The sequence below is a fragment of the Salvelinus namaycush genome, chromosome 15 (assembly GCF_016432855.1).
Source record: "Salvelinus namaycush isolate Seneca chromosome 15, SaNama_1.0, whole genome shotgun sequence".
In the NCBI taxonomy this organism is placed as follows: domain Eukaryota; kingdom Metazoa; phylum Chordata; class Actinopteri; order Salmoniformes; family Salmonidae; genus Salvelinus; species Salvelinus namaycush.
Window position 1 is genome coordinate 14,698,170 of NC_052321.1, and position 23,015 is coordinate 14,721,184.

At 43.6% G+C, this 23,015-nt stretch overlaps 1 protein-coding gene across 1 annotated transcript in view; it reads right to left on the bottom strand.

Annotated features, from left to right (window-relative positions):
- LOC120059784 (usherin-like) overlaps window positions 1-23,015 on the bottom strand; it is a 201,418-nt gene that overhangs the window by 144,840 nt on the left and 33,563 nt on the right. Inside the window, exon 4 of the mRNA XM_039008832.1 lies at window positions 7,858-7,993. Coding sequence (XP_038864760.1) covers window positions 7,858-7,993 — 136 coding nt within the window. The remainder of the gene's footprint in view (window positions 1-7,857; window positions 7,994-23,015) is intronic.

Here is a 23,015-nt window from a genome sequence, read left to right on the forward strand (position 1 = left end):
TTAACAGTCAGAGGAACCATAGAGACACACAGTTAACAGTCAGAGGAACCATAGAGACACACAGTTAACAGTCAGAGGAACCATAGAGACACACAGTTAACAGTCAGCGGAACCATAGAGACACACAGTTAACAGTCTGAGGAACCATAGAGACACACAGTTAACAGTCAGAGGAACCATGGAGACACACAGGTAACAGTCAGAGGAACCATAGAGACACACAGTTAACAGTCAGAGGAACCATAGAGACACACAGGTAACAGTCAGAGGAACCATAGAGACACACAGTTAACAGTCAGAGGAACCATAGAGACACAAAGTTAACAGTCAGAAGAACCATAGAGACACACAGTTAACAGTCAGGGGAACCATAGAGACACACAGTTAACAGTCAGAGGAACCATAGAGACACACAGTTAACAGTCAGAGGAACCATTGAGACACACAGGTAACAGTCAAAGGAACCATAGAGACACACAGGTAACAGTCAGAGGAACCATAGAGACACACAGTTAACAGTCAGAGGAACCATAGAGACACACAGGTAACAGTCAGAGGAACCATAGAGACACACAGTTAACAGTCAGAGGAACCATAGAGACACAAAGTTAACAGTCAGAGGAACCATAGAGACATACAGTTAACAGTCAGCGGAACCATAGAGACACACAGTTAACAGTCAGAGGAACCATTGAGAGACACACAGTTAACAGTCAGAGGAACCATAGAGACATACAGTTAACAGTCAGAGGAACCATTGAGAGACACACAGTTAACAGTCAGAGGAACCATTGAGAGACACACAGTTAACAGTCAGAGGAACCATTGAGAGACACACAGTTAACAGTCAGAGGAACCATAGAGACACACAGTTAACAGTCAGAGGAACCATAGAGACACACAGTTAACAGTCAGAGGAACCATAGAGACACACAGTTAACAGTCGGAGGAACCATAGAGACACAAAGTTAACAGTCAGAGGAACCATAGAGACACACAGTTAACAGTCAGAGGAACCATAGAGACACACAGTTAACAGTCAGCGGAACCATAGAGACACACAGGTAACAGTCAGAGGAACCATAGAGACACACAGTTAACAGTCAGAGGAACCATAGAGACACACAGTTAACAGTCAGAGGAACCATTGAGAGACACACAGTTAACAGTCAGAGGAACCATAGAGACACACAGTTAACAGTCAGAGGAACCATAGAGACACACAGTTAACAGTCAGAGGAACCATTGAGAGACACACAGTTAACAGTCAGAGGAACCATAGAGACACACAGTTAACAGTCAGAGGAACCATAGAGACACACAGTTAACAGTCAGCGGAACCATAGAGACACACAGGTAACAGTCAGAGGAACCATAGAGACACACAGTTAACAGTCAGAGGAACCATAGAGACACAAAGTTAACAGTCAGAGGAACCATAGAGACACACAGTTAATAGTCAGAGGAACCATAGAGACAGACAGGTAACATTCAGAGGAACCATTGAGAGACACACAGTTAACAGTCAGAGGAACCACAGAGACACAAAGTTAACAGTCAGAGGAACCATAGAGACACACAGTTAACAGTCAGAGGAACCATAGAGACACACAGTTAACAGTCAGAGGAACCATAGAGACACAAAGTTAACAGTCAGAGGAACCATAGAGACACACAGTTAACAGTCAGCGGAACCATTGAGAGACACACAGTTAACAGTCAGAGGAACCATAGAGACACAAAGTTAACAGTCAGAGGAACCATAGAGACACACAGTTAACAGTCAGCGGAACCATTGAGAGACACACAGTTAACAGTCAGCGGAACCATAGAGACACAAAGTTAACAGTCAGAGGAACCATAGAGACACACAGTTAACAGTCAGAGGAACCATAGAGACACACAGTTAACAGTCAGAGGAACCATAGAGACATACAGTTAACAGTCAGAGGAACCATAGAGACACACAGGGAACAGTCAGAGGAACCATAGAGACACACAGGTAACAGTCAGAGGAACCACAGAGACACACAGTTAACAGTCAGAGGAACCATAGAGAGACACAGTTAACAGTCAGAGGAACCATTGAGAGACACACAGTTAACAGTCAGAGGAACCATTGAGAGACACACAGTTAACAGTCAGAGGAACCATAGAGACACACAGGTAACAGTCAGAGGAACCATAGAGACACACAGTTAACAGTCAGAGGAACCATAGAGACACACAGTTAACAGTCAGAGGAACCATTGAGAGACACACAGTTAACAGTCAGAGGAACCATAGAGACACACAGGTAACAGTCAGAGGAACCACAGAGACACACAGTTAACAGTCAGCGGAACCATAGAGACACACAGATAACAGTCAGAGGAACCATAGAGACACACAGTTAACAGTCAGAGGAACCATTGAGAGACATACAGTTAACAGTCAGAGGAACCATTGAGAGACACACAGTTAACAGTCAGCGGAACCATAGAGACACAAAGTTAACAGTCAGAGGAACCATAGAGACACAAAGTTAACAGTCAGAGGAACCATAGAGACACACAGTTAACAGTCAGAGGAACCATAGAGACACACAGTTAACAGTCAGACGAACCACAGAGACACAAAGTTAACAAAGTTAATGTTTTTTGTGTGCTCTAGGGAAATGGTGTCTAGATGGAATTTGTATTTGTGGTCCTGGCAACTGGACTTTTTTTGGAACAACAGTATTTTTGTTTTACTGAGATTTACTGTCAGGGCCCAGGTTTGACGGAATCTGTGCAGAAGATCTAGGTGCTGCTGTAGGCCCTCCTTGGTTGCGGACAGAAGCACCAGATCATCAGCAAACAGTAGACATTTCACTTCAGATTCTAGCAAGGTGAGGCAGGGTGCTGCAAGCTGTTCTAGTGCCATCGCCAATTCGTTGATAAATACAGTTGAAGTCGGAAGTTTACATACACTTAGGTTGGAGTCATTAAAACTAGTTTTTCAACCACTCCACAAATTTCTTGTTAACAAACTATAGTTTTCGCAAGTTGGTTAGGACATCTACTTTGTGCATGACACAAGTCATTTTTGATTACAGACAGATTATTTCACTAATAATTCACTGTATCACAATTCCAGTGGGTCAGAAGTTTACATACACTAATTTGACTGTGCCTTTAAACAGCTTGAAAAATTCCAGAAAATGATGTCATGGCTTTAGAAGCTTCTGATAGGCTAATTGACATAATTTAAGTCAATTCCAAATCAAATCAAAGTTTATTTGTCACATGAGCCGAATACAAAAGGTGTAGACCTTACAGTGAAATGCTTACTTACAGGCTCTATAGTGCAAAAAAGGTGTTAGGTGAACAATAGGTAAGTAAAGAAATAGAACAACAGTAAAAAGACAGGCTATATCCAGTAGCGAGGCTATAAAAGTAGCGAGGCTACATGTACATGTAGATATGTACATGTAGATATGGTTAAAGTGACTATGCATATATGATGAACAGAAAGTAGCAGTAGCGTAAAAGAGGGGTTGGCGGGTGGTGGGACACAATGCAGATAGCCCGGTTAGCCAATGTGCAGGAGCACTGGTTGGTCGGCCCAATTGAGGTAGTATGTACATGAATGTATAGTTAAAGTGACTATGCATATATGATAAACAGAGAGTAGCAGCAGCGTAAAAAGAGGGGTGGGGGGGAGCACACAATGCAAATAGTCCGGGTCTTATGGCTTGGGGTAAAAACTGTTGAGAAGCCTTTTTGTCCTAGACTTGGCACTCCGGTACCGCTTGTGGCTAAGATGCACATCTCTCCAGAATGCGCTCTCTTCCACCAATTTGTGCACATTCATTGTTTTCTAACTTCATTGTGTGAATTGTTTTGGGGTCACTTAGAAATGTCCTTATTTTTGAAAGAAAAAAAAAATGTGTCCATTAAAATAACATCAAATTGATCAGAAATACAACGTAGACATTGTTAATGATGTAGATGACTAGCTGGAAACGGCAGATTTTTTATGGAATATCTACATAGGCGTACAGAGGCCCAGTATTAGCAACCATCACTCCTGTGTTCCAATGGCACATTGTGTTAGCTAATCCAAGTTTATCATTTTAAAAGGCTAATTGTACAACGCTGTGTACTACTCCCTTCACAGAACAAAACACCAAAACACCAGTCTCAACCAGTCTCAACGTCAACAGTGAAGAGGCGACTCCGGGATGCTGGCCTTCTAGGGAGAGTTGCAAAGAAAAGCCATATCTCAGACTGGCCAATAAACATAAAAGATTAATATGGGCAAAAGAACACAAACACTGGACAGAGGAACTCTGCCAAGAAGGCCAGCATCCTGGAGTCGCCTCTTCACGTTGACGTTGAGACTGGTGTTTTGCGGGTACTATTTAATGAAGCTGCCAGTTGAGGACTTGTGAGGCATCTGTTTCTCAAACTAGACACTCTAATGTACTTGTCCTCTTGCTCATTTGTGCAACGGGGCCTCTCACTCCTCTTTCTATTCTGGTTAGAGCCAGTTTGCGCTGTTCTGTGAAGGGAGTAGTACACAGCATTGTACGAGATCTTCAGTTTCTTGGCAATTTCTCACATGGAATAGCCTTCATTTCTCAGAACACGAATAGACTGACGAGTTTCAGAGGAAAGGACTTTGTTTCTGGCCATTTTGAGCCTGTAATCGATCCCACAAATGCTGATGATCCAGATACTCAACTAGTCTAAAGAAGGCCAGTTTTTTTGCTTCTTTAATCAGAACAACAGTTTTCACCTGTGCTAACATAACTGCAAAAGGGTTTTCTAATGATCAATTAGCCTTTTAAAATGATAAACTTGGATTAGCTAACACAATGTGCCATTGGAACACAGGAGTGATGGTTGCTGATAATGGGCCTCTGTAGGCCTATGTAGATATTCCATAAAAAATCTGCAGTTTCCAGCTACAATAGTCATTTACAACATTAACAATGTCTATACTGTATTTCTGATCAATTTGATGTTTTTTCAATGGACAAAAAAAATTGCTTTTCTTTCAAAAACAAGGATATTTCTAAGTGACCCCAAACTTTTGAACGGTATAGTGTATATTTGCTGCTGCTCGACTAAAAAACATCTTGGTCGACCAACAGCCTATCGACCAAACAATCGACCAGTCGACTAATTGGGGTCAACCCAGTGTGATAAACATTCTACTGATTAAATTCCCTGGTCAGCATCTACGGCACAGATCAGTGTGGGTGAACAATACTGCTGACCACTAATATGATCCAATCATGGGCTGATCAAATGCTATCTGAGTGTAAAACACTGTTCAATAGCAGACGAGCAGTATGACTGTGTAGCTGAAACCATTGATCATTACTTTACACTAGAGCAGTGGTCCCCAACCTTTTCTGAGTCCAGATCACTTTCGTAGTCAAAAAGCCGAGATCTAGTTGGTGTAGCACTTGAGAGGCACAGCTGAGGATACATTTAAATAATTAGCAAATCATTAGCTTTTTTATTTTACTGGACTGATTGTGCCTGCATCTGTCATGGTGCTTTCAACACAACTGGGAACTCTGGGAAAAAAACGAGGTCAAATCATGACGTCAGTCATATCCGAAAAGTCAGAGCTCAGATAAAGATGCCAAAGTTTCCGAGTTGGATGACCGTTCAAAGGGATTTTTGCCAGTCGGATCTCGTTTTTTTTGTAGATCACAGTGGCCTTGAACGCACTGAGGTCGGAAGTCTGAGATTTCCAAGTTCACAGTTGTTTTGAACACATCATTTAGTCACAACGGAGGGAGGGAGAGAGCAGCAGAGGGTCAGCCTCTCACGGTCCCTGCTCTCTCCTTCCTTTCCTCCAGTGAGACTGACCAGAGAGAGGGGACACCATTTTCCACCTGATGTCTCATGTACATGTCATGTTGTTCCTATGACCAGAGATATTAAAATAGACACGACGAGCTGCTAATAATAATAAAAACGAAGGGCTATCCATACACTTGCCTACTCATTCATTGCAACTGAAGTGCAAGTGGAAGTAGGGAGAAGCATGTTTTATGTTTTGTAATAGTGTTGAATAAAACAGTGTTGACAGTGCTTAAACATAAGGTCACTCATAGAAACAGCAGCTCTTTGCTGTATAAAAACTTAAACATGAACTCACTCATAGAAACAGCAGCTCTTTGCTGTATAAAAACTTAAACATGAACTCACTCATAGAAACAGCAGCTCTTTGTTGTATAAAAACTTAAACATGAACTCACTCATAGAAACAGCAGCTCTTTGCTGTATAAAAACTTAAACATGAACTCACTCATAGAAACAGCAGCTCTTTGCTGTATAAAAACTTAAACATGAACTCACTCATAGAAACAGCAGCTCTTTGCTGTATAAAAACTTAAACATGAACTCACTCATAGAAACAGCAGCTCTTTGCTGTATAAAAACTTAAACATGAACTCACTCATAGAAACAGCAGCTCTTTGCTGTATAAAAACTTAAACATGAACTCACTCATAGAAACAGCAGCTCTTTGCTGTATAAAAACTTAAACATGAACTCACTCATAGAAACAGCAGCTCTTTGCTGTATAAAAACTTAAACATGAACTCACTCATAGAAACAGCAGCTCTTTGTTGTATAAAAACTTAAACATGAACTCACTCATAGAAACAGCAGCTCTTTGTTGTATAAAAACTTAAACATGAACTCACTCATAGAAACAGCAGCTCTTTGCTGTATAAAAACTTAAACATGAACTCACTCATAGAAACAGCAGCTCTTTGCTGTATAAAAACTTAAACATGAACTCACTCATAGAAACAGCAGCTCTTTGTTGTATAAAAACTTAAACATGAACTCACTCATAGAAACAGCAGCTCTTTGTTGTATAAAAACTTAAACATGAACTCACTCATAGAAACAGCAGCTCTTTGCTGTATAAAAACTTAAACATGAACTCACTCATAGAAACAGCAGCTCTTTGCTGTATAAAAACTTAAACATGAACTCACTCACAGAAACAGCAGCTCTTTGCTGTATAAAAACTTAAACATGAACTCACTCATAGAAACAGCAGCTCTTTGCTGTATAAAAACTTAAACATGAACTCACTCATAGAAACAGCAGCTCTTTGCTGTATAAAAACTTAAACATGAACTCACTCATAGAAACAGCAGCTCTTTGCTGTATTCTTTGACAGACTGGCTCTGGTCATGGTTTTTTAAATGATGAAATCTAATGTAGGCTCCTATCAAACTTTGCTGTGGCCAGGGTCATGGAAGCTGTAGTGTGATTTGAGCTATCCGATTGGCCAGCGCAGTAGGAGCACTCGATTTAGCCACAGAGCTACCGGTCCGCTGGGTAGGCGGAGTTTGTCTTTTCAGACAAATGAAATGGTTCAAAATGGAACACTTTGCCTGCCTGGTGCGCAGGGCTTCTGAATCAAGTGCACCTACCGCCAACAGCACAACCAGTAAAAAGGAATGTAAGCCTTTATCATTGGCTTTTCTACAGAAATGTTTGATGATCGACTAGGAATGCCTTGAAGATCGACCAGTCGATCAGTCGGTGACCAGTGCACTAAAGATTTCGATCTCTGTTGTCGATCATTTTCAGTGTGTTTCTATTGACCCTGATGGAGGCTGTAAAGGAAATATCTGACACAGTTGATCATATTCACTTCAAAACACTTTCCTGTGTGATTCTTAGCTCATAACCCCCCTGGGGGTGTAGATCTATGCCCTAGATTGCATGGATCTACCTACATGTTGAAATTTGTTCCTACAACCATGTATTTCCATGGTATTTCCCTAGGCAGGTGTACATACCATGTACTATAAGTAATGTATATATGCATCATGTGTTATCTTGTTGTTACCGTTAGAGCTCAGTCCGACTCTCATGGTACTGTCCATTCTGATGTCAGAGATGGGTGAGGTCAGAGGTCGAGTGTCAAAGGGCGTGCCGTCCTCCTCCAGTCCATCCAGGAAGAGACTGACGCTTTTGCCATGCACCTGTGGACCAATTAGAATGCACAATTATTCTGTGGATCAAACATAACTCAATGTTACTTTGTCCTTGACACTGTACGTACTTTATTCTGTGCTTGACACATTTTGATTCAGTTTTATACAGTGAAGTGTTAAAAAGTTAACATTTCAATTACAAAGTTTTGACCATCTCCTGGTCCTTGCCTTGTCCTGATACAAGCTTTATAAGGAGTATCTAACAGTGTGGGGATCCTGTCCCTGAAGGAGAGTAAGATGTATAGCCCAGCAGCCTTCACGATTCAGTCTGAGTGAATTACACACAGGGATAATCTTCCAGTTTATTTCCCTACCAGAAATCCCCTAATTCTAAAACCTAAGCCACAAATGAGCTTCCTGTTGACCAAAACCACTCTTCTTAACCCCAGCCATGAATATTAAAACACAAACACAGTCAAAGCAACTGCTTCCATTTAGATCAAAACTCCAGAGAAATATGTTCATAGACCTTCAATGTCCCCCTCTCTTCTCTCTTTCTCCCCTCTCTTCTCTCTTTCTCCCCTCTCTCTCAAAATGTTTATGTCTATCCCCCTCTCCCCCTCTTGCTGTGTCTGGCTAGCATGCTCTGTGGTAGCACAGATAAAACCACTCTCTCTTTTCTAACACATTCCCCCTCTCTCTCAAGTGTTTTCTATCCACCTCTTCTCTCCTCGCCTCTTTAGAGGAGTTGAAAAAGGTGCAGGGGAAATAAGTCTGGCCCAAAACGTCTTTGGGGATGAAGGCAAGGCGGCGCTCGGCTCGACTCAACAACGGTCTGTCTGAAAGATACTTAAGACTTGCACTTTCATGACGGCTGATTGAAGACTGCGGAGACGGCGAGAGAGAGAGACGGAAAGACGGAGAAAGAGAAGGACGTAGAGAGAAGGCCGCTCTTGGAATCTGTAACCAGCCAATGGCGTGCGTGGAGATCTGAAGAGTTGTCATGGTGATGTAAATGAATTGGGAAGAGCTTCATCCTGCTTAGAGCCACGCACCCCTTTGAAACCCCGACCAGCACTCCTTTGTTCGTTTTAGAAAATGTTTTTTTTCTCTTCTTATTTTTTTACCTCTCTTTGCTGCCTTCGTTCTTTTTCAACTACTGTTGCTTCAAGAGACCCTCGAGATTCTTCTTCTTCTTCTTTCCCTCACTTGTATTTCTCACCTGTCCCATTGACAGCAGGTGCTGTAGAGAGCTGCCCAGATTAACACCTGTCTATCACCTGTCTTTCTTACCTGTCTCTCTCTCAGCTGTAGGCTATCTGCCTCCTTCACCTTTCTCTCTCTCACGTCATCTCTCACAACCAGTCCATTGAATGTAGCTGTGCAGTAGAACAGTGTGTTTTACAGGCCCAGATTAACCCAAGGCCTGGCCAGTGGCAGTGGAAAGCTTTTAATGACTCACTGAGCACCGATCACTGGACACTGGCAAACAAACAGCTTTAAAAGCTCTCCGCTTTCAGTGTGTGTTTGTGTGTAAGTGTATGTGTGTACGTTTTGTGTGTGTGTGTGCGCATGCGTGCGTGCGTCCGTCCGTGCGTGTGTGTGTGTGTATGTATGTGTGTGTGTGTGTGTGGTAGAATGTCCGATTGTCTGACCTGTCCCGCTGACCCATTAGTTTATCTGCTGATGTAATAAGGCAGGGTTGGGAGTCAGGTATCTGCTGTGGACTCTGATCTGGGACAGACAGACAGACAGACAGGTAGACAGACAGACAGATGTAGGGACAGAGCATAGCGAGAGAGAGCGAGATAGCGAGAGAGCGAGAGAGAGATGGTGAAACATGATGAAGTGTCATTAAGGTAGTAACTAGCAGAGGCTTTATGTCAGTGTGAATGATAAGGCTGTTCCTGTTGTGTGAATCTGTTTTAGAGTAATTTTTGAGTAATTTCCCAGTTAGCTCTCTGTAATTTTGTATGGACTACCTTTACAAACATTATAGGCCTTTATAAGGTTGCAAAATTCCTGTAACTTTCCCAAATTCCCAGGTTTTTCAGAAATCCTGATAGGCGGATTCCGGATTTCCTGCTTATTCCCTCCCTTCGGGGAAAATCCCGACATTTTACTTAATATTTACTTATACGCTGTGTCATGATGTTGCCCTGTTGGGAGAGGTTTATGACCCTCCATAAATACCTTTCCCCCTTTTTCTCTCCACTCTACAGAATGGACTCGTGGAAAGCCCTTTGTTAACATAGAGAGAGTATTGTAACATCAAAAGATTGGGGAAAATAACACTCTTTATGTAATCCAACCAGTTGAAAGTGTCCGTTGGTACTTAAAGAATATGATGTCAGATCAGTTGTCGTCTGAGACATTATTACTGATGATAGGATGACATAAACTGTATCTTGGAAAGTCTACACATTCTAGTTATCAGATTCACATGGAATTGTTGTGCAATTTAAATGTTGAAATATGAAACTATTTGTGAAAAGATTAAATGTAATCTTATCTTTTAAAAAGAGAGAATTGTTTTCATAAGTAAAATGTCAATCAGTGGCGACGCCCACGTGAATAGGCATTGGTTGGAAAGGATGAACCAACCCCTTTTCTACATTTCTATAAGAGCCCCCTTGACCCAATTCACGGCGAACTAAGCCAACCTCAGCGTGAGCTCTGATTGCGAATGGTTGAACAACTACAACCTAAGGAAATTAACCTTGTGTTCCTGATGACGTGGGACCGATGTCCATACATTTAGAAGGGGCCGAATTTCAACGTGGAGGTGACGATCGCCACGCTGGATGGATGAATTTGACTACACCAACCAGAATATAGCATGAGCTTATAGTATGGCAACTTGGTATGAACTTTGAACTCTTATTCACTAAAGAAGTGATACATCCTAGACGTCGAGTTATCAGCAGCAGCTGTAAACGTGCGTGGCCTAGGAAAGGACGGACAATTTCTTCAGAACGACAGGGTACTACAACGTATCCGCCCAAAAATATTATTCAAAGGACAAGGGAGTTCTCTGCTGGGCAACCCAGCCTTCCATCTTCGACAAATCTATCGAAGCGCAGCTCAGAGTAAATATATTTCTTGGGTATTCCTTTTACCGAATGGGCGGATATTTAGAATGCATAAGATTCTGTATTTACGATGGCATAGCTTCATAAGGTCCGATAGAGACCCAATCCTTTTGTTCCTCAGTCTTCCCGCGCTTTCATTCAAACCCAATCCCCTTTCTTTGTGTAACCAGCCGTCATATCGGTTTCGTCCGCTAGGGACGTTTCTTTTATGACATAATTAGTCATCAATGTATGATCCATCCTGTGTATATGTAATTCTGTGTGATTATTTAGGTATTTAGTAAATACATAATTAAACCAAATGTTGTATTGCTGATTCAACTTGTTAGCCAGGGTTCGTGAAGATAACCAAGAATTTTACGACGTTCAGATGAGACTAAATAAGGTGACGATTAATAATTGACTGCTGTTGATATAAAAGATTACCAGGTCTTTAAGAGTTTATTCGGAAGACAATAGCTCTATAAACATTCTTCCGTGGTGCCCCGACTTCCTAGTTAATTACATTCACATGATTAGTTTAGGAAATATTAAGGTAATAGGTAATATTAAGGTAATTAGGTAATATTAATTACAGAGAATTGATTTCATAAAATAGCATGTGATATAATTTAATCCATAGTAAAGACACGACAGATGTTTTTAAATGAGATCCCATATGGGCTGCTTTGGCAACAGAAGATATTCAGAGGAGTGAATCCGAGCAGGTTTGTATCAGATCTACACTACATTAGTTTATTAGTATGCTCGACACACAGAGGAAGGGCATTATTCTATATTTACATTGATGTCAGTTAGCAGACAGCCTTATCCAGAGCGTATTACAATAAATGCATTGAGCTGAGGATGTGTAAATACATTACTGTGCAAACAGGCCGGGAACAGACGGAGAGCTTAAGATTTCTATTAGGATGTATGATATTAGTGGGTATTAGGACTGAACATTAGAACAGATGCCCTTTCCTGCTGCCCTGCAGATGACACTAGCTCAATAGAGGCGCCTGTCATAAGCACGCACGCACACACACACACACACACGCATGCATACACATACACACACACAGTGGATAGAGAGGCCTCCGACTCTGACATACACACGCACGCACACACGTCGCACGCACAGGATACAGAGGCCTGTGTCTCTGACACTCCAAACAAGCCCCCGCTGCCTTCGCTGACCTAGCTCAGCCCCCTCCTCTACCCTTCCCCTCCTCTACCCCACTGTGACTGACACACCACTCACTGATAACACACTCTCATTCCAGGGCCGGTAGAGCTGTCAGAGGGGAGAGAGACACTCAACAGAGGAAGGAGGGATGGAGGGAGGGAAGAAGGGATATCATGAGGAGAGATACTCCTGTGCTGCTGGATGAGGCTACGGACCGACACACACACACAATCCTCTCCATGTTTTATTTATGGTCCTGTCTCGTCCTCTCCTCGTGACTGACTCTTATCATTTAAATGAAGCAGAAATGTTTTCCTGTTTATAATTTGTTACATTATCACAGGTTTTAGTATAAAGCAGGGCCAGGGCCAAGAGAGGAGTGAAATATCACTGTCTGAAAAGAGAGGAGGGGGAGGAGGATAAAGATATCCAGTATTTACACAAAGAAAGAGGTATAGAGGCGAGAGGGAAGGAGAGAGAGGGTCGGGAATATAGAGGAGAGAGAGAGAGAGAGAGAGAGAGAGAGAGAGAGAGAGAGAGAGAGAGAGAGAGAGAGAGAGAGAGAGAGAGAGAGAGAGAGAGAGAGAGAGAGAGAGAGAGAGAGAGAAAAAGAGACGGGGAGAGGGGAATATACTGGATATAGAAAGGTGGAATAGAGTCACACGGTGGCTATTGATGCTGTAAAGGAGGTACAGAGGCAAGGAAGCAGCAAGCCTTTTCTCTCTCTCCATCCCTCCATCCCTCTCTCCCCCTGCCCCCCGTCTCAGCAGAAGCTCTGATGAACTGCCAATTTTTCCCTTTATCACATTAGCACAGCCATGGGAGAAACACATTTGTTCTACTCAAGTACACTAAAGATACAATTACCAGTCCAGGATATACATGTTTTATATCACCGCCGGCCCATAGCGCAATGAGGACCCGGGCCATATATATATATATTAACACTAGCGTGATAGTTGATTTAAGAAAAGAAAACTGTCTCCGGGGAGAGGGAAGAGTCCCACATATAAGAGGACTTTAATGCTTTAATGCTTTAATAAAGGCTATAACTCCGGAGAGACTTTTCCTTTGAACACAAAGCATACAACTGCATTCTTTTAAAGTGGGAGATGCGCAGAAATCATCCCGGCTAACAAGATGGGATACACCACACCATGGCTGCATAGTCAGGTTGGCTGACATCTTTCCCTTTATTCGTTCTCTCTCGTTCTCTCTCTCTCTCTCTCTCTCTCTCTCTCTCTCTCTCTCTCTCTCATGCACTCTCTCTTCCTTTCCCTCTCGTCCTCTCTCTCTCGCTCTCTTTATCTACTGTATCTTTATTCAATTCAATTCAATTTCAGTTAAATTTAAGGGCTTTATTGGCATGGGAAAGATATGTTAACCTTGCCAAAGCAAGTGAAGTAGATAATAAACAAAAGTAAAATAAAACAATAAAAATGAACAGTAAACATTACACTCACAAAAGTTCCAGAAGAATAAAGACATTTCAAATGTCATATTATATTATGTGCAAATAGTCTCTCTCTCATCTCCCCAATCCCGCTCTCATACTGCCAACTGTAAAGTTTGGTGGAAGAGGAATAATGGTCTGGGGCTGTTTTTCATGGTTCGAGCTAGGCCCCTTAGTTCTAGTGAAGGGAACTCTTAACACTACAGCATACAATGACATTCTACACGATTCTGTGCTTCCAACATTGTGGCAACAGTTAGGGAAAGGCCCTTTCCTGTTTCAGCATGACAATGCCCCCATGCACAAAACGAGGTCCATACAGAAATGGTTTGTCGAGATCGGTGTGGACACAGAGCCCTGAACTCAACCCCATTGAACACCTTTGGGATGAATTGGGACACCGACTGTGCGCCATGCCTAATCACCCAACATCAGTGCCTGACCTCACTAATGCTCGTGGCTGAATGGAAGCAGGTTCCAACATCTAGTGGAGGATTTTGGAATGAGATGTTCAACGAGCACGTGTCGACATACTTTTGGAAATGTAGTGTAGGTGTACTGATGCTGTTGTTCAAATGCACAGATCACTTTATACATCTTCTCAAAGAAACTACAGGTAGTTCTAAAACTTGGCATCATATTTCTGTCATGCTGCTTTGTTGACAACCCCAACCATCTGGCTCCCCGGGTATTCAGCCAATCAGTGGCCGCCGCTGCTCTCTATCTCACTCTCTCTCTAGCTCTCTCTCCCTCTCACTCTCTTTATTCCAGCCTCTCTACATCTATAGAGGGGTGTTGTGGAAAAATGTTGACCCCCTCATTAAAACTATAATTGTGTAGTAAAACCATGAAAAGTAGTGCACCTAAGCTGAGATCTGGTGTTTGGAGGGAGTTTAAATGTAAACCCAATGGAAGTGTTCTGATACACTGAATTGATTTCAAAACAGAATGGAAGAACTCTGAAACACCCAAAGTGGTTCTTCAATGGGAATAATTGTGTTTTTAAGAGAGTTGTGTGAAAACACTTTTTTGGTGTTTCAGTCAGGTCTCAAATTTCCCGGAGGCATCAACAGCCATGGCGCATACTGAAGATGTCAGAAGAACTGTCCACATTTACTTTTCGACAGCCAACAAGATGAGTAACAAAAAGCAAAATCACTAGCCTATTTTATTTTTTTCACCTTTATTTAACTAGGCAAGTCAGTCTCCAGCTCCGTACTGGGGACCGTCGCTGAAGGCTCCGGACTAGGGACCGTCGTGTACAGCAAATGTCGACAGATTCAAGCCTTTAGACGTTAATACTAATCATGATCCTACATTATATTTGTCAAACGTCACTGGCATCTTGCCTAAATGTAACTAATAGTCTCATTAAAGTTTGGCTACATTTTCAGGCTCCTCCCCCATATCAGGATATGACAGGCTGTAGCCAATACACATAGGCTCTCCCCTACACTTTGACATGTAGGCTAATTATTTATGTACTTTTACATACACTTACAGTGCTTTTGGAAAATATTCAGACCCCCGGACTTTTTCCACATTTTGTTACGTTACAGCCTTATTCTAAAATATATTAAATAAAACATTTTCCTCAACAATCTATACACAATACCCCATAATGACAAAGCGAAAACAGTTTTCTAGAAATGATACATTTTAGCAAACGTATAAAAAATGTAAAACAGATACCTTATTTACATAAATATTCCCTTTGCCCTGAGGCTAGAAATTGAACTCAGGTACATCCTGTTTCCAATGTCATTAATGTAAGGAAAGTAATTATATCATTATACTATATTGAATCTAGGCTACCTGTTCTGCATGTGTTCAAGTGTGTAAAATTGCCCCGGCTGAGAGGGTAGGCTACCAGCAGTTGTGTAGGACTCTAGTGGAGGGTAAACACAAGTAGCCTAAATGCCTTATTCAGAAAAAATGTTGTTTACCGCACCCGGGAATCATAGTTTACCCACCTATTTATTTTACCACTACATCACTGGCTACCGGTATGCCTATTAGAAGTTCATGGTAATACACATTGTAGCCTAGTCTAGTATGTTGACCGTGTGTGTTAGTGTGAGCATCCTGTTTTTCCCGAGACAGTTTCAGACCCATTTCAGGTGTCCTGACTTTTCAGACTACAAAAAAGGTCAATTTGTCAACAAGACATATCAATTAATGTAGGCATCATCAATGACAATAACGGAATGTCATTGGGCACATTTTTTGGTGTTTTGCAACAGATGTCTATTTCCATTCATCAAATGTTATCTGATCTTCATCTTAGTCACAACAACAGACAAACACAGTGTGCTTAAACAAATAACACACACATTATTGTATTTGTCTTGTCTATATTGAATACATCATTTAAACATTCACAGTGTAGGTTGGAAAAAGTATGTGAACCCCGAGGCTAATGACTTCTCCAAAAGATAATTGGAGTCAGGAGTCAGCTAACCTGGAGTCAAATCAATGAGACGAGATTGGAGATGAGGGTTAGAGCTGCCCTGCCCTATAAAAAACACTCACACAACTTGAGTTTGCTATTCACAAGAATCATTGTCTGATGTGAACCATGCCTTGAACAAAAGAGATCTCAGAAGACCTACAATTAAGAATTGTTGACTTGCATAAAGCTGGAAAGGGTTACAAAAGTATCTCTAAAAGTCTTGATATTCATCAGTCCACAGTAAGACAAATTGTCTATAAATGGAGAAAGTTCAGCACTGTTGCTACTCTCCCTAGGAGTGGCTGTCCTGCAAAGATGACTGCAAGAGCACAGCGCAGAATGCTCAATGAGGTTAAGAAGAATCATAGTGTCAGCTAAAGACTTACAGAAATATCTGGAACATGCTAACATCTTTGTTGACAAGACTACAATATGTAGAACACTAAACAAGAATGGTGTTCATGGGAGGACACCATAGAAGAAGACACTGCTGTTCAAAAAAAAAAACTGAAGTTCGCAAAAGAGCACCTGGATGTTCCACAACGCTTCTGGCAAAATATTCTGTGGACAGATTAAACTAAAGTTGAGTTGTTTGGAAGGAACACACAACACTATGTGTGGAGAAATAAAGGCAGAGCACACCAACATCAAAACCTCATCCCAACTGTAAAGTATGGTGGAGGGAGCATCATGGTTTGGGGCTGCTTTGCTGCCTCAGGGCCTGGACAGCTTGCTATCATCGACGAAAAAATGAATTCCCAAGTTTATCAAGACATTTTGCAGGAGAATGTAAGGCTATCTGTCCGCCAATTGAAGCTCAACAAAAGTTGGGTGATGCAACAGGGCAACGACCCAAAACACAGAAGTAAATCAACAACAGAATGGCTTCAACAGAAGATAATACACCTTCTGGAGTGGCCCAGTCAGAGTCCTGACCTCAACCCGATTTAAAATTGTGTATCATGATCTCGAGAATGGTTCACACCAGACATCCTAAGAATATTGCTGAACTGAAACAGTTTTGTAAAGATGAATGGTCCAAAATTCCTCCTGACCGTTGTGCAGGTCTGATCCGCAACTAAAGAAAAAGTTTGGTTGTGTCACGCCCTGGCCTTAGTATTCTTTGTTTTCTTTATTATTTTAGTTAGGTCAGGGTGTGACATGGGAAGTTTGTGTGTTTTGTCTAGTTTAGGGTGTGTGTATTGTTTAGGGGGTGTTGTATAGTGTATGGGGTTGTGTTCAGGAGAGAGTTCTAGGAAAGTCTATGGTTGCCTGGTTTGGTTCTCAATCAGAGACAGATGTCATTAATTGTCTCTGATTGGGAGCCATATTTAAGGCAGCCATAGGCTTTAGGTGATTGTGGGAGATTGTCTATGTTGAACGTAAGTAGCTTGTGTGTGCACTTTCGTTTGTAGCTTCACGGTTGTTTGTTGTTTTGTATAGTTTGTATAAGTGTTTCGTTTCGTGTTCATCTTCGTCGTAAAATAAAAAAAGATGTATTCATATCACGCTGCGCCTTGGTCCATTCATTCACCTCAAGACGACCGTGACAGAATCTCCCACCACACATGGATCAAGCAGCGTGAGCGGAACCAACAACAGCGGCAAAGTAACCAGGACTCGTGGACATGGGAGGATGTATTGGACGGCAAGGGTTGCTACACATGGGAGGAGATCCGAGCTGGAAGAGATCGCCTTCCATGGGAACAGCTGGAGGCGATTAGGAGAGCAGAGGCAACCGGAGAGAGGAACCGAAGTTATGAGGGTACGCGACTAGCAAGGAAGCCTGTGAGTAAACCCCAAAAATTTCTTGGGGGGGGGGCTAAGAGGTAGTGGGCCGAGGGCAGGTAGGAGACCTGCGCCCACTTCCCAGGCTAACCGTGGAGAGCGGGAGTACGGGCAGACACCGTGTTACACAGTAGAGCGCACGGTGTCTCCTGTACGTGTGCATAGCCCGGTGCGGGTTATTCCACCTCCCCGCACTGGCAGGGCTAGATTGAGTATTGAGCCGGATGTCATGAAGCCGGCCCTACATATCTGGCCACCAGTGCGTCTCCTCGGGCCGGTTTACATGGCACCAGCCTTACGCATGGTGTCCCCGGTTCGCCTACATAGCCCGGTGCGGATTATTCCACCTCCCCGCACTGGTCGGGCGACGGGGAGCATTCAACCAGGTAAGGTTGGGCAGGCTCAATGCTCAAGGGAGCCAGTACGCCTGCACGGTCCGGTATTTCCGGCGCCACCTCCCCGCTCAAGGCCAGTACCACCAGTGCCTACACCACGCACCAGGCTTCCAGTGCGTCTCCAGAGCCCTGTTCCTCCTCCACGCACTCTCCCTATGGTGCGTGTCTCCAGTCCAGTACCACCAGTTCCGGCACCACGCACTAAGCCTCCTGTGCGTCTCCAGAGCCCTGTACGCACTGTTCCTTCTCCCCGTACTCGCCCTGATGTGCGTGCCCTCAGCCCGGTACCACCAGTGCCGGTACCACGCACCAGGCCTATAGTACGCCTTGAGAGTCCAGTGTGCCCTGTTGTTGTTCCCCGCACTAGCCTGAAGGTGCATGTCCTTAGCCCGGTACCTCCAGTTCCGGCACCACGCACCAGGCCTACAGTGCGTCTCAGCCGGCCTGAACTGCCCGTCTGCCCAACGGCGCCTGAACTGCCCGTCAGCCCAACGGCGCCTGAACTGCCCGTCTGCCCTACGCCGTCTGAACTGTCCGTCTGCCAAGTGCCGCATGAGCTGCCCGTCTGTATTGAGCCTTCAAAGCCGCCCGTCTGCCATGAGCCTGCAAAGCCGCCCGTCTGCCATGAGCCTGCAGAGCCGCCCGTCTGCCATGAGCCTACAGAGCCGTCCGCCAGACAGGAGCCGCTAGAGCCTTCCGCCAGACAGGATCAGCCAGAGCCTTCCGCCAGACCGGATCAGCCAGAGCCTTCCGCCAGACCGGATCAGCCAGAGCCTTCCGCCAGACCGGATCAGCCAGAGCCGTCAGCGAGCCATGACCAGCCAGAGCCGTCAGCGAGCCATGACCAGCCAGAGCCGTCAGCGAGCCATGACCAGCCAGAGCCGTCAGCGAGCCATGACCAGCCAGAGCCGTCAGCGAGCCATGACCAGCCAGAGCCGTCATCCAGCCAGGATCCGCCAGAGCCAGCCAGCCAGGATCCGCCAGAGCCAGCCAGCCAGGATCCGCCAGAGCCAGCCAGCCAGGATCCGCCAGAGCCAGCCAGCCAGGATCCGCCAGCCAGTCCGGTGTTGTCCCTCAGTCCGGAGCTGCCCCTTATCCTGGTGCTGCCCCTTATCCTGGTGCTGCCCCTTATCCTGGTGCTGCCCCTTATCCTGGTGCTGCCCCTTATCCTGGTGCTGCCCCTTATCCTGGTGCTGCCCCTTATCCTGGTGCTGCCCCTTAGTCCGGTGCTGCCCCTTAGTCCGGTGCTGCCCCTTAGTCCGGTGCTGCCACTTAGTCCGGTGCTGCCCCTTAATCCAGTGGGGTTAATTTGGAGGGTGGCCATTTGGAGGAGGATACGAAAGCGGGTAGTGACTATGGTGGGGTGGGGACCACGACCAGCGCCAGAGCCGCCACCGTGGACAGACGCCCACCCAGACCCTCCCCTAGACTTTATGCTGGTGCGTCCGGAGTTCGCACCTTGAGGGGGGGGTTATGTCACACCCTGGCCTTAGTATTCTTTGTTTTCTTTATTATTTTAGTTAGGTCAGGGTGTGACATGGGAAGTTTGTGTGTTTTGTCTAGTTTAGGGTGTGTGTATTGTTTAGGGGGTGTTGTATAGTGTATGGGGTTGTGTTCAGGAGAGAGTTCTAGGAAAGTCTATGGTTGCCTGGTTTGGTTCTCAATCAGAGACAGATGTCATTAATTGTCTCTGATTGGGAGCCATATTTAAGGCAGCCATAGGCTTTAGGTGATTGTGGGAGATTGTCTATGTTGAACGTAAGTAGCTTGTGTGTGCACTTTCGTTTGTAGCTTCACGGTTGTTTGTTGTTTTGTATAGTTTGTATAAGTGTTTCGTTTCGTGTTCATCTTCGTCGTAAAATAAAAGAAGATGTATTCATATCACGCTGCGCCTTGGTCCATTCATTCACCTCAAGACGACCGTGACAGGTTGAGGTTATTGCTGCCAAAGGAGGGTCAACCAGTTGTTAAATCCAAGGGTTCACATACTTTGTTCAATAAAGACATGAAAACGTATAATTGTTTGTGTGTTATTAGTTTAAGCAGACTGTGTTTGTCTATTGTTGTGACTTAGATGAAGATCAGATACAATTTTATGACCAATTTAAATCCAGGTAATTCCAAAGGGTTCACATACTTTTTCTTGCCACTGTACGATATTGGGATTACTCCGAATACTGACAGTAGGCCTACACAGTATATTTTCTCAGAACATACAAAACACATAATCTTGACTGAGGTCCATATCAGGATCTTGATATGCATTTTGATATGCTAAATAAGGACAAATAATGATGCTTATTTGAGTTTTGAGGACATTCTCAATAATTTCACAAATATTCAATACATATCATTCTTTCAGACCCTAGCTATAATTTTGTACACGATAAAGGTGCATGCAAACCGCTAGCTAGCTAGGCTTGATAAGGGGTAACTGTCATGGTCTCATGTTGCGAGAGAGGTTGTTGTCCTGGCACCACACTGCCAGGTCTCTGAACTCCGAGTCGATGTAGTAGGATTCAATCTTAGTCCTGTATTGACGGTTTGCCTGTTTGATGGTTTGTCGGAGGGCATAGCGGGATTTCTTATAAGCATCCGGATTAGTGTCACGCTCCTTGAAAGCGGCAGCTCTAGCCTTTAGCTCAGTGTGGAAGTTGCCTGTAATCCATGGCTTCTGGTTGGGATATGTACAGTTGAAGTCGGAAGTTTACATACACCTCAGCCAAATTCATTTAAACTCAGTTTTTCACAATTCCTGACATTTAATCCTAGTAAAAATTCCCTGTCTTAGGTCAGTTAGGATCACCACTTTATTTTAGGAACGTGAAATGTCAGAATAATAGTAGAGAGAATGATTTATTTAATCTTTTACTTCTTTCATCACATTCCCAGTGGGTCAGAAGTTTACATACACTCAATTAGTATTTGGTAGCATTGCCTTTAAATTGTTTAACTTGGGTCAAACGTTTTAGGTAGCCTTCCACAAGCTTCCCACAATAAGTTGGGTGAATTTTGGCCCATTCCTCCTGACAGAGCTGGTGTAACTGAGTCAGGTTTGTAGGCCTCCTTGCTCGTACACGCTTTTTCAGTTCTGCCCACAAATTTTCTAGAGAATTGAGGTCAAGGCTTTGTGATGGCCACTCCAATACCTTGACTTTGTTGTCCTTAAGCCATTTTGCCACAACTGTGGAAGTATGCTTGGGGTCAATGTCCATTTGGAAGACCCATTTGCGACCAGGCTTTAACTTCCTGACTGATGTCTTGAGATGTTGCTTCAATACATCAACATAATTTTCCACCCTCATGATGCCATCTATTTTGTGAAGTGCACCAGTCCCTCCTGCAGAAAAGCACCCCCACAACAGGTTGCTGCCACCACCGTGCTTCACAGTTGGGATGGTGTTCTTCAGCTTGCAAGCCTCCCCCTTTTTCCTCCAAACATAACGATGGTCATTATGGCCAAACAGTTCTATTTTTGTTTCATCAGGCCAGAGGACATTTCTCCCAAAAGTATGATCTTTGTCCCCATGTGCAGTTGCAAACCGTAGTCTGTTTTTTTTATGGCGGTTTTGGAGCAGTGGCTTCTTCCTTGCTGAGAGGCCTTTCAGGTTATGTCAATATAGGACTCGTTTTAATGTGGATATAGATACTTTTGTACCTGTTTCCTCCAGCATCTTCACACGGTCCTTTGCTGTTGTTCTGAGATTGATTTTCACTTTCGCACCAAAGTACGTTCATCTCTAGGAGACAGAATGCATCTCCTTCCTGAGCGGTATGACTGCTGCGTGCTCCCAAGGTGTTTATATTTGCGCACTATTGTTTGTACAGATGAACGTGGCACCTTCTGAGGTCTTGGCTGATTTCTTTTGATTTCCCCATGATGTCAAGCAAAGAGGCACTGAGTTTGAAGGTAGGCCTTGAAATATATCCACAGGTACACCCCCAATTGACTCAAATTATGTCAATTAGCCTATCAGATGATTCTAAAGCCATGACATCATTTTCTGGAATTTTCCAAGCTGCTTAAAGGCATTAAACTTCTAACCCACTGGAATTGTGATACAGTGAATTATAAGTGAAATAATCTGTCTGTAAACAATTGCTGGATAAATTACTTGCGTCATGCACAAAGTAGATGTCCTAACCGACTTCCCAAAACTATAGTTTGTTAACAAGAAATTTGTGGAGTGGTTGAAAAATGAGTTTTAATGACTCCAACCTGTGGGGGTCACTGTGGGGGCGACATCGTTGATGCACTTATTTATGAAGCCGGTGACTGAGGTGGTGTACTCCTCAATGACATCAGAGGAATCCTGGAACATATTCTAGTCTGGGCTAGCAAAACAATCCTGTAGCGTAGCATCCGCTTCATCTGACCACTTCCGTAATGAGCAAGTCACTGGTATTTCCGACTTGAGTTTTGGCTCTAAAGCAAAAATCAGGAGTAAAGAATTATGGTCAGTTTTGCCAAATGGAGGGCGAGGGAGGGCTTTGTACGCATCTTTGTGTGTGGAGTAAAGGTGGCCTAGAGAAGTTTTTTCTTCTGGTTGCAGATATGACATGCTGGTAGAAATGAGGTAAAACAGATTTCGTGCATTAAAACTTTTTAGGGCTAGGCCCCTTTTTTCTCAATTTCTGCCTGAATGACGTGCCCAAAGTAAACTGCCTGTAGCTCAGGCCCTGAAGCCAGGATATGCATATAATTGGTACCATTGGAAAGAA